Below are 18719 nucleotides of genomic sequence, written 5' to 3'. Positions count from 1 at the left end.
TTGCAGGCAAGGATGTGAGATTTTACTATTTTGTGGCATGCAAGGCTTGATGTCTGTGATCTTAGTCTTATTTATTAGGGATTGAAGGTCAGTGGATCTACCTAAAATGAATAAACAATACAATACTGCAGCTGCAGGAGAAAATAGATTTTGTTTTTGCTTTGGTTTATTGAATCATTGTCCCACAACCCCTTTCTAAAATAAACCTACAGCAAAATAGTTAATTGAAAGCAGAAATTGACATTCTTTTCTATAGCTCCACAAACAAAGGCTATTGAAATTTGAGTGTTTGATATTCAAACAGGGCTTAAGTTGCCATTTTGCTGCCTATATAAAATTGTGCCCTGCCTCTTTAGTGCCCATAGTTCAGGGCAGGGCTTTGGCGTGCAGAGCAGCAAGTTTTTGAATAGAGCTGGAGCGGAGCAAGGAATATTTTGCCTGCTGCGTGATCCAATGTTTTCTCTTCAAAATGTTCATGCTGAAAGCCTCAAATGAGATGGGAATGTTGGGAAGCAAATTTGTTGGTTTTGTAGAAACTGACCTGTCTGCATTTTGATCAATCTCAAAGCTTTTCCATTTCTAAGTTTTCCAATACAACAAAATCCTTCAGAAATTAGACAATGTTTATTACAAAATAATGCTGTATCTTATGTTTGACCATTTTATATTCTATTTTAGTATTTTTTCGTTCTTCATGGCATTCAAGCATTTAATGATTTAGTGCATATGGAAAAAAAACTCAGAATGCAGTTTGAAATACAAATTATTTACCACAAATCATTGAAATCCCTTTCTATCAAATTATTATATAGTTAAATAATTTAATTTGAGCTGGAAGGGAGTTGGAGTAGCCACTAACTGACCAGAGCAGAGCTGGAGCAGAGCAGGAGCAGAGCAGTTCAAACATTTTGCTGCTCCAAATCCCTGGTTCAGGGACAATTATACAAATATTTCTACAAAATCTTAAGCATTAGACTATTATTTAGGCAGTGATACCCACAAAAGGGTGTAAATCAGACAATCTGTTACAATGCTTGTTCTAATTCTGAGCTGGCATTAATTGGGTAAAAGTACACAACAGATTAGCTGTTTACCAGCTATGCACAAACATGCACAAACAAAATGTAAAATAAAAGAGGAACTGGATGGCTCTGAAATTATATCAGCAGAATAGCCTACTGCTGACTTTCTCCCTCCATAGCTCTCAAAGAGCCCCTTTACGTGTGGATTGAGACACTAGATCAAACTCAGACTCATAAATCGGTAGCCTCTCCCCCACACAATCAGTGCCACAAATCAGCCTGATGTCCATGGTGGGTTCAATTCAGACTAATAAACTTCACAGTAGATGGGACGTTAGGTGGCTCTGAAGCTCACCTTTAAAAGGTTAAAGGTTTAATAGCGTGGAGCATTAAGCTGCATTGCCACCAACGGTGAGAGAAACCATACAAATTAAAATCTAGAAGCCAAAGCGTTTTAGCAGAGATCACTTCAAGGTGGGACTCTACTAGAGATTCTCTTCCACGGTCATGGCAGAGATCCTAACTTTGCATCTGAATCTCTAGGCAACCAAAAGTTTATCAATGGCAAAGCTCCTGGCATCCATCTGCTGATCCACATTTAAATAGAGAACTTAAAACAATCCAGATACAGTTCTCCAATCAAACCCAGATACATGAGGTCATGGAAACTACAAAGACGTTCCTGAATGCACGGGACTGCGTTCTTAAAAAGAAAAGAATTTGCAGCTCCAATCTTGTTTCATTTAATTACATCATACAGATTTGTGCATGTTATAAGCCATTTATTTTCACCATATTAGTGTGTTATCACAAAAGGTAAAGCAGAAACTCCAGCCTACATGTATGCAGACTTGTGTGTCCCCTGAAATAAGTCAAAATAAGAACACGGCAGCATGTAAATCTCCCGTAAACTGCAGAAACATCAGATTTCTGTAATTCAAAACAGACCATATACGGTAAAGCATGCCTGGGTAAAGCACAACAATTCCACAATGTATAATCAAGTTACACACTTCTCAATACAGTAGACTACAATTAAGCATCTGACTCCACTTGGAGATACACCAGGTAGGCACTTTTAGCTGAAAATCCTGAGGAAATCTACAACAACTCTAATATATATATATGACAGGAATTTCCATGATGAAAGATTTCACACATATTTTTGTGTTTAAAGGCAGATACTTGTCAGGCACAAAAACTAATAAAAAAAAAAAAAAAAAGACTTTATTTAGCACCATTAGGCTATATGTGGCATGCGGTATGTCATACACTTATCACACATGCATGTAAATTATGTTATGTTGCCAATGGTGTGGGTTAAAGGCCATAATATGAAGCTTGAAGCAGTAAACTGAAATGAAAGTTTAATGCTGAAGCTCTCAGTTTTTCCATAAATAATTTTCTAAATCTGCTTCAAGAATTCTGGTTCAAAGGTAGGTTGTTTGCTATGATAGAAAGGGTAACTAAAGTATCATGTAATACAAATAAAGCAATAATGCTACATTATGAGGATCTAAAGCCATGATAATACATTTAATGCATAAAAAAAACTGTCACAATGATATCCCAATACTCATGGATACTGAGCTAACACACAAAGCCAATAGTGATGTTACTCGTTCAAGCGTTTGGACCATAATATGTAAAGATCTCTAACAAATGGGAACTTCAAATAAAATCAATTTAAAATATTGTTATGTCGGAAACATATGGAATATTCAGCTTTTAAATAAAGATGTTATACTTGCATGCTACATTGGTGATTAATACAATTATTCAAGAAAACATACTATGGTTTGATAAAAATGCCTACCAAGAGCTTGACGAGCCTTAAATTGTGGAAGCTAAAAGTTAATGAAAAAAAAAAAATCAGTTTGGCAAGTTTGAAGTGAAATGCACTGGAAGTGTGTGCGTTTGTTTCTAAACACGGAGCATATTGTGAAAATATTCAACGCGTTTCATTTCACAAGTTAACACCCCAGAATGTAAAATTATTTCAACAGAGGATTAAACACGTAACCATTAGGCAACGTTAAAACCCAACCACTGAAGACATTAACTCACGCTTACTGTTGAACATCGGGGAGCAAAACGATAGCAACGGTTTATCTAAGTGACAGCAAGCAGCAGACTATATAGCAAATGTGAAAATACTGGAGTAGCCGGGTTGTTTTTGAGCTTCACAGCAGGTTCGCTTCTCTGCCAGGATTCAAATCACTCGAAACTCAGCAACAAGTGTTTAAACCCCAACGGGACACTTATTGAGAAGTTGTGTATCTGCCTCGTCTGCGAATACTGCTCTCTGAAAATGTAGTCTAAACTGCCAGACCATTTTGAACTATTAATTCAGATGCAACGCTGTGCACCGACGCAGTAACTTCGCTTATATGCTGCGTTTACTTGGAAAAGTGCATCTCTCCGTGCGCACTGCGATGCCATTGATCCAATTGGGTCATCTCCAAATCCGCGGGTTTTGGCACAGGTGGAAGAGGCCAGTGGGATTAGCTCACACAAACAAACAAAAAATGCTCCTTGAGGCTCCGCACTGCACAATGTCGTGACAGATTAAATTAGGAACATTGTAACCACATACCATTTGAAACGATTTCTGGAAGGACAAACGCCACGACTGACTCAGTCCGAAGAGTTGCGCTTCTTCATACACAAGTGGATGTTTTTCAGTTGTTATTCCAAACTAATTTAATCAAATTCATGAAGAACAGGAGTGTTAATTTAAAGTTAAAAAGTTAAATTAAAAACAAGCGGTTTTCGCTTGCTTGCGTCTTGAAATCGCACTTTACATGTCACTGTCATGCCATTATTAGCCAACTACCAAGTGGACAATTGAAAGCACTTTTGGGTAACATGCGTGAAAAGGCTGACTCAGTGGGTTGTTATCTTCCGGTCTCCTCTCCCCCACCCCATACTGCCCCGCAAAACTTACCAGCATCCCCATCACATCTGTCCATAGTTTGGAGAAGCTGTCAGACTCGTTGCTGTCTGCCTGGGGCTCCTCGGGGCCGGAGGAAGCTTGATCCCCTTCCATGCTTTTGTTGATCTGGCTAAGTTTTCAGTGCAGGCACATCAAAACCTGTATGCGACCATCTGTCAAAGGCTGAGCTTCTCCCTTGTCGGTGCCAACCACCTTTGCAAGAAAGATCTCTCAATTTCAGCCCGTACGTTTGTCACCATTCCTGTCAATAACTGATCCACAGATAACAATCCGGTATTCCCACTGAGAGAGGGGAGAGAAAAAACCACTCCACCACAAAATCCAAGGCAATACGCATATGCTTCCTTCACTCGAGAGACTTCTCCTCTCTGCTAGTCACTTTTTATCCCACAGGCGCAGTACAAAAAAAGAAAGCCTAAAGTTGACATTCCTTGCTAAAAGTTGACTGGATTAGCCCTCCGCAACTCACAGCCTGTACACGGGCGTGCACCAAGTGGCCGCAAGGGGACACTTCAGCGGAGAATTGCACTTATTTTTAATTAAACCTCATCTATCAGACTTCTACATAGAAAAAACAAGACTTTTTTAGGATATTAGCATATTTCAAAACACGCAAAACGGCATGTGGGCTCTTTCTTAAGTGATTATGTTTTTCTGAAATTCTCCAAGTTCCCTCCTCCTACAATGAACTACTCCTAATTTCACATGATCGTCCTCTCTCCTCCCAGCAAAACAGCGTTTAGCAACAAAAGGTGCCCGGGTGTCAGCTCCCTTTGCATAGAAATGAGCCACAAGCACAGCAAGGCAACAACTCGCTTACAAGAAAGCACGGACTGTGTGATTGCAAACTATTAGGTCATATTTTGGGAAAACTTCCAGATAACAATAATAAATATGTGCGTAAAAACCTTTTATAATTCTGGTGAACTGTTTCCTTGCCATGCAAACCTTGAATGTGCTAGTTCTGCTCCGCGAAAGTTTTCCAGACACGTGTCTCTTGGGTAGAAACAGAAATAGATTTCCTTGCTATACATTATTGTTATAAAACAAAGCGCCCTGATACAATATAGCACGTAGTGACGTAGGTAATGACCTATTCAAGCAGATACATTTTAACAAACCCGTTATTGTTTCCAAACTCTGCTGCTCGATACGGGTTATGTTGATCGTCGGATCATAGTTATATTTAGAAGTTTTTGTCTTCTTAAGAGCAGTTTATTTCAGATTTTTGTAATTGAACATTAATTTTATAGAAACCATAAAATCCAGTACATGGATAATACGCTTAACAAATTCCACGTTGCCGACCAACACAAAATCCACGAAGTGATTAACATATGTAAATGAGCTGATTCGTTGAATGCTAATTCCTCGCAATTAAGTAGAAACGAAGTGCCAAAACAGTTAAATGTCTTTTGCATTCAGAATGAATTAAATTAATCATTAAACCACAATTTCACACAAAGTCAACACAGCTACGCACACTAAAACAATGTAAACACTACTGATACAATGTAATGGCCATATTTAGACTGCAACACTGGACTTTCTTTTTGCTGAACCACAGACGTCCCAAATCAGATCTGGACAGGAAACCAGCATATTTAACAAAAATACAAATCAAAGATTACACTATAAAATCAATGAATGGATAAATGTCAAATGTAGTAGTAGCAAATAAGAGGAAAAAACTGTTTTCATAAGCATATACCTGCAACTTGTGCAAACACACTGCTACCTTTAGACATTGGAGTCAAGTTTAATGAGGGCTTTTTCTTTTTCTTTTCTTTATATAGTACTGTATAGCTGCTTTGTAAGCTTTGCAAATACAGCAAAGTTTTGAGATCTACCGGCAGTTGTGGCTTAGTTTCACTGATTCGTTGCCAGTGCTTTCAAGCTATTAAAAAACACCTGGGAAAGCCTGGCTTATTTTCAGTAATTTCCAAAGCAAGACTGCTGTAGTTATGCAGTCCTATAGTAAGCATTGCAAAAATCTGGGGGAAAAGGAAGGGAAACCGTGATTAACCGCCCCCACCTGGCCGCAAAAACTTAGCAAATGAGCTCTTCACGCTGTCAATCAAAGCTAGGCTTCTCTTTTCTATGCTCACATTTAAGTATAACTGGAAACCCTGCACATGATAAATAGCATGTCGTTTCTTTCAATTTCCTTTTATACAATTCAACTTTTCAGTGAAGTTCATCCAGGGAATTACTTATATTCTTTTTTTATTTTTAATTACACATATACGGTTTTGTGAGTTTGCCATAAACACAAGGTTCTCATCACAAAATTGAAATAGGCAGATTATAGCTTTCTAAAACTTAACGCGTTGATTTAGTTGTTTTCCCCCTATAATACGATTCAAATATCATATGTTTTGAATTGAATTTCAAGATTTATATGACAATGAGAATGATACCTTTTAAAAAATAGTATACACAGATCTTTATATGATGTGTCAAAGATAATACAACATGCATCTTTACAGAAATAAATAACATTGTTGACTATTTCAGGTAGGATAGTTTAAGTAACACAGGCTACACTGAGCAGAAGTCACATAATACATCACTCAAGAATTTGAAATAAATGTCTATCAATAAATCACATCTTTACTAGTCTAATAGTAATACATTTCATACAGAAATAACAATAACAATAAAATGTAAACTCATCAGTCCAAGGCTAATGGCATGAATTCCTTTTTGCTTTGTTATCAACTTAAGTCTGAATTATATGAACGAACAAACAAACCAAAAACAACACATTGTTCCATAGTTGCAATTTAGTTACATAGCGGATGCACTGAAAATAGAGCATTCAATGAGCTTTATAATATGTTTTGAAAATGTGTGAAAACCAGAGACAGCAGAGAGACCCATCAGCAGCTTCTGAAGTACTTACCATGTGACAAGAATGTACCACAACTTTTCCACCAATACAAATGTTTTTCCTTCCCAGCCTTGGCTTCACTCCACACCATATGCACAGTATCAGTTCATTCTGTTCATGGATATTAAGAGCTTTTCAGTTCTTGGACTTGACATAAACGTTTTTCACATTCTCCACAAAATAACTTCCCAAGATGTTCCAACCAGTGTATGCTCTGCAGTTATAGCCCAACACTGTTTAAGAAAAACAATCACTTCTGCAGATATTCAGTATTGTACTAAAAACAAAAAGGTTGCCCATTACCCAGAGACATTAGCTGGACTCTATATATTTCTTTTTTCCTTTTCTTCTTGTCTATAAACAAAGACTGTCTGCAGCTGGGGTGCCTTTTTCCATTTAAAAAATGTAGCCCTTCCTTTTGTAAACTTTTTTCCCCCTTTTGCTAGACATGTCATTTCCCCCACATAGCCAAGCTGCTGAATGCCACAGTGGCCGGAGTAACAAGCTGGATAATGACACCCACAATGCAGCAGCTAACCTTCCTGCTCTACTCTACCTCCCTGGGAGCAATTGCAGGAGGCCACGCCAGGGTCTGTCCTTCTGCAGTTACTGATAATGGTTTGACCAAGTCAGATGGGCTATTATCCTCACCCCTACTCTAAACATCAGCCTTTTAGGAAAAACGATTAAGTTATTTGATCCAAAATAACAGCAATGCACCTTCCATCACACACACACACATATATATAAAACGTCACAAAGTGAATGCGACTGACCTAATAATTTAGATTTTACTATATATTATTTCAACGGTCCCTCTAAGTTCAACAGTTTGTAGGGATTACCCACAATAGCAAAGAAAACTAAAATACAAATTCAAAAGCCATGTCTAGTATCAGATAAAGGCTTAAATCAGCAGTGTTCTCGGGGTACATACTGGCCAATGAAATCATGAAAGTGCACAGGAACCCATGGTGTTATTATTGTCTACTGTACGGGGGACCAGGTGAAGATATATTGGGTGACTTTCTGTATCAACGGAAGCCCTTGATTAGATCAATTGACTTCACACAGTAAAGAAAGTCTGTGACTGGGGTTTTGAAGAGTTCTACACAGCCTTTTCAAAACAAGTTAAATGCATTCAGTCATTTCATTTTTAAGAGGTGGAGTCATTAACAACAGAATGAACACAAAGAGCCCGAGGAAGCTGTGAATGACTGGAGGTGGAAAAGCCATCAATATTCAAAGATAGCATTTCCCTGGTTTAATAGCTAGGTTAAGAGGAAAAGCTTAGCCTGTTTACGTATGTAAGGCAGGGACAAACAATCTCTACTGTTTAGGTAGTTCCCCAAAAAGGAAGGTTGTTTTTCTGTGGATGATAGTATGCATGTTCACACTTTGCAATGTGTCCATTAAATGTTTTCATTAAAATGTAACAAAGTCTACATAGCAGAGTCAGCAAATAAAATAAACAAGCAAAGAAAAGCAGCACAGCTTGAAATCAAACTTTTATGGACATATTAAATATTTCAGCATTTCAAAGACAGTTATTTGTTCCAAACTATGTGGACATGTCATTGTAATGAAGAAATTCAGAGTTTATCCTCTATTCCCCGTCTGTATTCACTGCCAGCGTACATTCCCTGAAAACAGAGTCTGGTAAATAGCAACAGCTGCATGATGTACGGGCCGATGCCAGAACACACTGAAAAGGCAACTCAAGCCGTTAATGAAGAGCTTCTTTGCTGCCCAAGTTATATAGGATGCAGTGACAGGGAAGATGCAGAGGACCTCACTTGCAAGGTAAATGCTAGACACTATTTTAAAATGTTTCCTTCTTCACATTTCAATTCAGTATATATTCTTAAATAAATATAAAAGTCATATATATATATATATATATATATATAACTTGGTTTGGAGCTTTAAAATAGTGGTAATTGTGTCTTTTAGTCTTTTCAAATCTTTATTGATTTCCTATCAGAGGATCCCTCCCCCACTCCCTTTGATAAGTAGCCAGATGTAGATGGTACTTCTTGTGCTGCTATGCACGGTCATTAGCTTATAAAGAGACCCCCGGCTGGGTCTGCTGTAGATGTGATCCTGCTGTGCCTTCAGCACACATTACCTGTAGGTATCCAATCTACCTCAAGCAGAGCCACTCAAGAGCAGACAGAATCCCTGGGTTCAGGCCTCAGTAAACCTGAGCTAATTAAGAACGGGAAGGCAGCTTGTTGATTCAGCACACAGTCTGAAAATATCCATATCAATGCAGAGCAACAGGAAGATGCATCTGTGATCCCAGTCTCTCAGAGTTCACTAAACGAACTGGCAGTGTTGCCAGACAGTGGCGCACCCATATCGAACATATACTATCTGGAATTAATTTACCCCTCCCAACATCTGAGGCACAACAACAAGGCATATTCTTATATAAATGTCCAAAATAATAAATTATTCAAGGTTTCAGAAAAACAAAAATGCATGTAAATCCTGTGGTAATGTTTAGCAAATACTGGTTTGATCGTCCATTAAAAATATTCTAAAAGGGAAAAACAAATCACATGCACAAAAAAGCTAAAAAATATTTTAAAAAGAACATAACTGCCACGTAATTTGCCTTGTAGACTTTCAACACAAACATTAATCAAATTCTCAATGACAATGGAAGGGGAGCTTTTTGAGAGAACAGTGCTGATCTTACAGTGACTTGTCTGGTCCGGCTCCTTCAAAGAACCCAAGGAGTGAGAAAACCACAGACAGTTATAACACACAGAAGGTCTCTTGTGTTAAACACATCTTCTCATTCAATTTAACCTCTTTCACGTAGAACCATTAAATAAACTCCTGGCTTTCAGAAAGCTGCACCATAAAACACTGCACCTGCTAGATTAATGGGTGCATTGTCTGTCAGCAAACACAGCAGGGCTATCTGGAATGAATTGATATTCTGCAGAATCGTCCAGCCAGTTCTCAAGACCCACATTTGTATTCACCAGTTTGGCTGTGTTTAAGTGCATGCTCAGATAGAGACTTGTTACACATTGACCTGCACAGGCTTACAGTTCAAAATAATAATTTCCACCTGCAGTATTGTGAGGTCCTGGACTGAATTAGAAGCCTATGTCCAAAAGGCAGAGTCATATTTGAAAGGGATGGCCCAGATCTTATGATGTACCTTTGTCCCAAAACCGAATTGGCCAGAAATCACATTCTTGCTAGAAGGCTGTATTTCCAAATGTTCATTTTATTGTGATAATACAAGGGTAATTAGATCAAAACTACTTTTATTTGGATACTCAAGTTATGTATACTATTTTAAATAGCATGGAAGAAAGAGAGCAACAAAGAGCATTACATTCACTGCGGCAGCTGTGCTCATGTCTGTGTAGCTTGTACAACACAAGTGAAATAAAAAAGTGACACTGCAGGCTGACTGTACGTTTGAGAATAACTGAAGTCATCCTCTGTGTATATTTCATATGCGTTGGTGTGTTAGACAATTCTATCTTAACAAGAGCTACTTTGAAAACTCTTGATTATGTTTAGTATCAATAATAATAATAAAGTACATTTCCTGAGATCACAGCAAATGTTATTATTTTCCAAATCAATTTTCATTAGTCTGATGATAAAGATTTTCCCATATCAAAACCCTGGCCATGGACACTGCACCTAAGAATACACAGAATAACACCGCAAAACACCAGTTAGGACAGGAGAGGGTCATTCCTGAATTTCTTTCACAACACACTCCACTTGTTTCAAATGGGAGTACTGACAGCAGCCAAATTGGCCTCATGACTAATTACTATCATTAGTCAAGTGCAAAGTGACCTCATCAGCACTGAAAAAACACACAAGGGTGATCTTATGATTTGAGTATTTCCAAGAATCAGCATCAAATTATGAAGTTTCCAAAACATTGACTTTAATTTGCACCCCCATTAAAAACAAAACTCTGTATCATAAACCACATTTATACAAGACCACTACAGCTAGCAGAAGTATTGCACATTTTCAAGTTTAAAATCTCAGTTTTAATTGAGTTAGAGATTGGCAGATGTGTCTGTCTTAATCACTACTTTGATCTGATTGGAACATCAAATTATCTTATATATAATATATACAATACTGCTGCTCTCTGGCACCAATGGATTCAACCAAACAATGACGATAAATACGTAAACAAAAACTACTCAAAAACAAACAATGAAACACGAGTCACCAAATTCACTCACTGTCTCTAGTTTAACAACATTGCCTCCTCAAAATATAACCCCCTTTTTAAGCTTCCTTGGACCTTGTGGTATTCATTTGGCTGCAAGTTGAAAAAGAGGAACTCCGGGAAACTTGAAGCTTAAACCTTCAGCAGTAGTAATTCTTTAACAGAGGTTGGTGTTCTAATGGCAAAGAAAATATTGAAATGTAGATAATCTTGGGGGGGTTGGAGCAGTCGTACGTGAGAGGCCAGGGACGGAGTACAGGTGTAGGTAGCCAAAAAGCAATCAGATCAGATACAGCACTGCTAAGCAGGCAGCTGCGGTTGCCCTGCCAGCACGACCCGCCGTTAATGCCAAGCGCATAATTTTCAATCAGATCATTGAGTAGCTCATCTCCCAGGCCGTTCCAGCTCAGCGAGCCCAGACAGCGCCGTCTATCTCACACAGGAACTCTGCTCTGTGAGGAGGGAGCCGAAACAGCCCTCATCAAAACACTGTCGCAAGCTGATCACAGCCATTTACTGAGCACGTAACACAGTGACCACTGTGAACATTTCAGCAACATCCCTGTTGATTTCCTTTCAACATTAGGGCTTATAAAATGTATAAGAAACCAGAGAAAATTAAAACAAAACAGTCTCATGTTACTGCTTACACATATCCGTAACATCATCCATTGAGTGCCATGTTGTGCAAAAACATAATCCTCTAAAGTTTAATTTGACCATTTTAGATGCTGATATTTTGCAATCTGTGGGCTTTCTGAAATCCATGCCACATCCATACATTATCATAACCATGTCTAGTATTAAATTGATTCTGAACATTACCAACATATTAAGGAACAGAACATTATTTGAATCCATCTTAAGTTTGAGGAACTCACAATTTTCCCCAGGACTGGACTTAAATAGCCACACAAATGTCAAACTGATTGATTAGTACATTTTACATAAACAGATAAGAAAAAGAAAAACTAAGCTATCTATGTGTTAAAAAGAAACATATTATATAATTCATTTTTTAATATTTACAGATTGTTTTATCTACCACAATTTGGAACTCGAAAGAAATATTGCTTTCATGTCTTTGATCAGTGTATCTTAAAATATATTTTGTCCATATTTTTGAAGAGGACAGAAAACGGCTGCCTTAAATTGAATTGCAATAGTAAAGACTCTCTGCTTAACAAGTTCTGTGTTTAACTGCACTCAGGTGTAAAAAGCCTGATAAAACTCTCCATCTGGTCCTTGGTGTGACCCGACTTTGAAGTCAAGGCATGGTAGAGTACAGTGAAAGCGAAGCGTCTGCAGAGTTGAAAGGAGTGGGAATTATTGCATATCATCCTGGAAGCTCAGGACCTTATTAGCTGGGATCTTAAGAAAGGCACGGTCACCTTTTGGCAGTCTCTAAAACTAAAGCGTATGGTTCCTGGAAACGATTTCCCATGTGCACACGCATGCAAATAAATCTCATAATTCAGGAACTTTATGAAACCTTACGAATATAATTTTCCCATTTTAATTGTAATATTTCTGGTTGATTAAGCATTCCTTTAATCATAATTCAATATAGATAGACTACAATTATAGAACCAACATGAAATAATCCCCATGTTTATATTTATGTTTATTGTTCCAGTTGCAAAAAATGGCAATGGCAAGTTTTTATTTGGAAATTACATCTCATAACTACATTTTTTTTTAAACATGAGAAGTGGGAACTAAAAGATGAGGATTGAATAAGATTTTTTGAATTTGATTTTTTTGAACAAATACATCTGGTCATACAGTAACCCTCTGTGTGATGCCAAAGCCATAAAAGGTCAATTTAAAACAAAAGTTGTTTAATGGGAGGAAAACTCTCCCGATGTGCCAATCGAAGGCTGATACAAGTGCAAATTTCAGCCATAACTGTTTTTTCTGTGCAGTATTTCAAAACATAATTTCTAGAAAAGCACTATTGTCTATTGTACAGAGCTACAGAGAAAGTGTAAGTAAGATCTATAGATGTGTTTTCCTCTGTACTCAAGCATGGAAAGCATTTTCAACCTGAATTCATCAATGTGCTGAACTTGTCAATTGCTCCCCCCTGCTGGCAATAGCGGCAACTGTGCAATAAAAACAAAAAAGCATATGGTAGACTAATTACTGACCTTCATTTTATGGTTAAGTACTGTACAAAAAAAAAATACAATTTTTAAGTAGGCAAACACTAATTAATATTTCTGGTTATAATGTTAATACAAGAGAAAATATTAATTAATTTAATTTTTGGACTAAGAAAATAAGCATTGAACCGTGAAGATATATTTATTCTTCTATGTATTCTTTTCAAGTTTGATTAAATACAAATGAAATTACTAGCTGTCTGGTTCATTGACTTGACACGGGGCCTACAAATCTGCCCTGGAATGTAATTTAAAAAGGAAATATTCAAGGTGCAACAAAAGATTAATAATGCAATACTCTGACTGGGTTAAAACGAAATTACAACAGACATTCGGTTTAATACCACATTTCTCATAAGTGTTCACCCCAAGATAAATTAAGTGACAAAGAAAGGATCCTTTAGAATACATCTTCTGTCAGTCACAGAGATCAAAGCAGTGTCACATATTATCATCAACATTTAAAGTTAAAATGTACACCTATTTTTCTTCCTTCAGTAAATGCTAGTGTCACGCACTTACATGTTCACGTGTTACTGTACATCTTGCATATTTTAATGATCTACAAACATAGGCCCAGGGCTAGACAGATGCTATTGGGTACATATGGAAGATTTATATTTCCCCTTTGCAGATGCCACTCAATGAATCCCTTCAACTTTTCTCCCACAGGTAGAATAGCACGTTGATTGCATGTGGATTTTTACCCTGCCAACACAATAGCCAGATAGAAAAAAGTCTACCCATCAAATGTAGAGCTACACAATAACACACAATACTTGGTCTAAGGGTTCAAGATTGCAGAATCTCTCATGTACAACTTGTTTCCATTAGTCTTATATATCTTCCTCTCAGAGAATGCTTTTAATAGACTGGTAACAATTATTGATTTCATTTTAAAAAGGGTAAACCAAATGTTACATTATTGTCCAAAAATTTTATTAAAAAAAACAGACATTGGACATTAGCCAATGGTGGTTTCGACAGTACAGAAATTAAGCGAGTAGTGTAGAAAATTAAATGTAAAAATGGTTCTGAGCTATTAACAGCATACTTCAACACTGGTTAACATTTCATAAACTGTCTGTCAATATTTTTTCTATTTCTATTTAATACAGATGTTATAGTCTATTTAAAGAAAAAGCAGATCAATAAATGTGTAGAAGATGGAAAAATGCTGATGAATTGTGTCAGATTAGTTTTTCTAGTCCCTCACTCATCAGAGAGTCACAGAAAGAAAGACTAACAGCAAGGTCGACTTCTTGCAGCCAAAGCGCACATCTGACCTTATGGAACATTACGTTTCGCTGTTCAAGGGGCTTTCTCCTTAGAAGACTAAATAAACTTTTATGATTCTCCTCCCAGTCGGCACAACTCTCATCGTCCTTTTTCTAAAGTCATGTCCCAAGGTTTTCCTTAATCCAATTTTAACAAGCAGGAGACATGTTTACATTGGATTTTGTAGTAGACAGTATAATATTATGTTTGATTGCAAATCAAGGCTTGCTCTGTGTTCCTTAATGTTCTAATTGTTGGCTCTGATTAGGCATGAACAGTAAAACACTGCACTGCTCCTACTGCATTGGCCCAACTTTAAAATGGACACCCTTTCTCCCTCCAGAAAAAAATAAACCTTTTCCCTTAAATGTGTAGCTTCACAATGTACTACAGGCTCTTTTTTAAATCAGCTCAATACTGTTATACCCAAATACATTCATGTGTAATTATTATGATTATGATCCAGCTTTTGGAGATATTTCATTATTCGATAGTTTGTGTAAACGTTTTTATCTTTCTTTTGAATACTACAACAATCACACACACAAAATAAAGTAATACTTTCCCTGTCTGATTTCTTTAAATCTTATGATGTCTTTCTAAAAGATATAGCACATTTAACATACTGATTTATGTGCTTTTTGCAGTCTGAATATCCATAAAATGCTTACAAATGGAAATGGAAAACCTTAACAAACCTATGTTTATGTGCACATAAATAAAGTAACAGCTACACATACATACATATACATATTGGTTTTACTTATGCGTTCCTTTAGAAGAAAGTATTGGGTTGGCAGTATTTTTTTAACCATACATTATGTTTGTAATATGTAAAGGGGGAAAAAAATAACATTTTGAGTAAAAGCTTTGGAAAACAAACAGTTGCAGGAGGAGAATTTTCAGTGCCATTAATCAGATCTTGCAGCTTGGTGAGAGAGTGAGCTGTGAAAGTTTTATTTTCATATTGGTAAGTATAGAATGTACAAGTATGACCCGCTGAATACAACAATCCGCAGTTACCCAATAAAACCACAAATTATTAAAGAGTAATCTGCACTTAAGTCATTTTTGGCTGCAATACTTGGAAAAATATCCCCGGGGATTACATTGGTATTTTGACACGATGTACTTTTAACAGGCACATCCACGTGGAAGGGGTTTTCTTTAACTTCGCTCCAAAATACAGCAGAAAATGTGGGCTTTCCACTTTTTAACAGCTCATTATGTTTCCACAAAGTGTAAAAGGTCTTTGTTTCATTCTTCAAATAGGATACATTTGTTTTGTTGCCTATAATATGAGTTATATCTCTTAGTTGCAATGAAAACACCCAGAAAGTAAAATAAAATGTTCAGGACAGTAAATAATCAACAACAACAAAAGGGGAAAAAATAAATGGTTGTAATGCACTTTTTACTACACATTGCATGATAAGATATTACTGTTTACTGAACAAATGTACTTAATTTCTATATATTTCTATATAAAGTCAAAAATTAGGATTAGTGGGGTCAATGTCCCATGTCAAACATCAGTATAATCATTACAACTCCAAAAGGAGCTCATTTATTGCTGGTGGGGGACAGAGTTTGAACTCAGCCAGAACTGCCTTGAGCCAAATGGATTACAAGAGATGGAATGAACAAAAGTCCTTCAGCAAGCTGTAAAAAGTTAAATAAAAAAAAGGAAAAGAAAAAAAAGTCAAAACCTCAGCTACGTGGAGTAAATTAATTAATTTCTTCATAACAAAGACTGCATAATACAGTGAACTGACCTCACAAATCTTTTAATGAACAGAGCAGTTACTGACATTTAGTGTGCAGCATTTAATAAACACATACCTCTAGGTTACTAACATTCAGCTATACAGTAACCAGCCCTTCCACCCGTTTTGCTCTAACCACTATTTAACGCAGCTTGGGAGAAGAAAATGCAGATTGTCCAGAATGACTCTTAATGTAAATCACCAGTGACTAATATACATCGCATACCCTTTTTTCTACTTTCTGCTGTGATTTATACTTGGTTTTAGCCCAGATATTTAAATGAATGCCAAACAGAAAATAAAAATCCCTCATTGCACATCTGTATAATGTGACTTGATGTTTAGGAATTGACAATAAATGCTTGTTGAACTTAATGTTAAACTACAGGCTGAATGCTAAACTCCTATCTTAGCACCTCAAAGACAAACCTCTTTGTAATCAGATAAAAATGTGGGTAACGCAGTAGTATAGGAAGTCTCTGCATTTTTGTCTGTCTGCTGCTGGGTGAAACACATCACAGCCATTTGCTTCATAGAAGTGATTTGTCCTAAATTTTAAGCGCAGTATATGAACACCCATCAAAATCTTAAAACTATAATAATGAACTGTCAAGGCATTTTCAAAGAAAAAAACATTTAAGGGGATGTAAAAGTGATAACTCATGACACAAACCCAACATTTGTTTGTTTTTGAATAAAATACGAATAAAAGGGTAAAAGGATGGCATGTGGGCTGTTCACTTGAGGATTTTGAAAGTCTGATGGCCCATGCCAAAGCTCAGTGTAAAAAATCCTGCTTAGCGGTGAGTAGCAGAGGGACATACATGTAACATTCAGCCCAGAAGACATGCTTTAAACATATTGTAGTACGAAGGAATTTACTAAGACATGTTGCCTATTCAAATTGATCAGAATTCTGAAATATATTAGTCAGATATCACTCAGATATAACCAATACGTTAATGATCAATGCTGATTCAGTGCGGGTCCTTTTTGACTTATACACACTGGCAAACGGTCCTGTAACTATAAGATGTGACTGTAAATTTCTATTAATGATGTATAAATGGTTAAACGTTTTAGAGAAAGTCTCAGTCTGCAGCTGTTTAGAGAAGGATCTTGGGGAAGAGAAATCCAGCCAAGGTCTGCCTCAGTGTTTGGGCCGGGAGGCCCAACTCCCTGGCAGAGTGTCTGTTGCTTACGTGGACTGTGTGGTCCAAGAGCAGTAACAGTAACACTGGAAATCTAGTCTTTCAACTCAAAAGAGATTTTTTTAAGGAAACAAAACATGGTGTACATGGAATGGGTGCAAGACTTGTGTTGAAAATGTTTATAATGCATGTTGTTAAGGTAAGCTAGCTTTTGAAGTTTAGGTGAAAATACATTATTAACATTTTCAAAGGATATATGTAATTTTTCCACTGGGAAACTACCTTCTCTATGAGGTTTTTGAGAATACTGTCAACACACACATTACGCAATAGACAATAGACTTAAAAGAAGAAGCACAGGGAGAAACAACGTATAACATTTTCAAATATATATGTTCTTTCAGTATAATAGAAAAATAATGGTCTAATAATAATTAGTAGAAATTGCCTTCAACAATTAATATTTTAATCAACTTAACTAAGTAGAACATTTTTTTTTCTTACTGGCCTACATTGCATACACCCATGTATAGGGTAAGCTAAAATAAACAACTTTCACCAAAATTTGCCTGAATGTTTAAGTAGTCTGTGGTGTGAATGGCCAACACAGTCTCTGACTGAGGTAGTACAGAGTCATTGACATTCAGCTGACCTGGGATGGGAACAGATGACTGTTGTTCTCTCTGGCTGGCTCCTGGGCCCCTGCAAGGCTTCAGGGAGACTGTGCATGGTGGCACAGCGTCATCTCACCACCAGCAGAGCACTTCAACTCACTGGAGTCTCTAAGGGTCTGGTGACCACACTTTTGCTCACAAAAGGGCTGAATAGTAGAAAGGAACATTAATAATTAATAATAACAGTGTTTCTAAGAGTACTGTATTTGCCCCCAAGATAGTGTTTCTATTTAGGTGTAGAACATGTAAAATAAATATTTATCCATTTTACTGAAGCCACGGTTAAACTGCCACCAATACTTGTTTAGTATTCAGAGAAAAAGCACATCTGTGACGGCCTGTGTCAGCTTCCACACCTTGCTAGCCTGTAGGGCTTCCTTGCATTGAATGCCTTCCCTCCAGAGAGGGCTCCTCAAATACATCTCATATGAATGTGGGATGAAAGAGAGAGGCTCTGCAGAGATACCATCAGTTTGTAGCATGCACTCACACTTTGACAATACCCCGAGGCATCGTTTAACAACCGTACGAGGCCCACAAACCAATGAACTTAGCCCCCTGGCAAGGTGGACTGGGAATACTTCTA

General features: G+C 37.1%; 1 protein-coding gene across 8 annotated transcripts in view; it reads right to left on the bottom strand.

Moving 5' to 3' along the window:
* LOC136747795 (SAM and SH3 domain-containing protein 1) overlaps positions 1–18719 on the bottom strand; it is a 304184-nt gene that overhangs the window by 62219 nt on the left and 223246 nt on the right. For 2 of the 8 annotated variants that reach the window (XM_066701035.1, XM_066701088.1), the window contains exon 1: positions 3970–4792. The exons of 4 other annotated variants lie outside the window; for them this stretch is intronic. In XM_066701035.1, the coding sequence (XP_066557132.1) occupies positions 3970–4071 (102 nt within the window). In that variant the 5' untranslated portion in view covers positions 4072–4792. Of the gene's footprint in view, positions 1–3618; positions 3896–3969; positions 4793–6883; positions 7319–18719 lie in introns of those variants that run through there. 2 more of the 8 variants (XM_066701061.1, XM_066701053.1) reach the window with 2 other exon arrangements.

Source organism: Amia ocellicauda, chromosome 1, assembly GCF_036373705.1.
Source record: "Amia ocellicauda isolate fAmiCal2 chromosome 1, fAmiCal2.hap1, whole genome shotgun sequence".
Taxonomy (NCBI): domain Eukaryota; kingdom Metazoa; phylum Chordata; class Actinopteri; order Amiiformes; family Amiidae; genus Amia; species Amia ocellicauda.
Note: the sequence above shows the minus strand (reverse complement) of the source record. Positions and strands in the feature narration are given on the sequence as shown.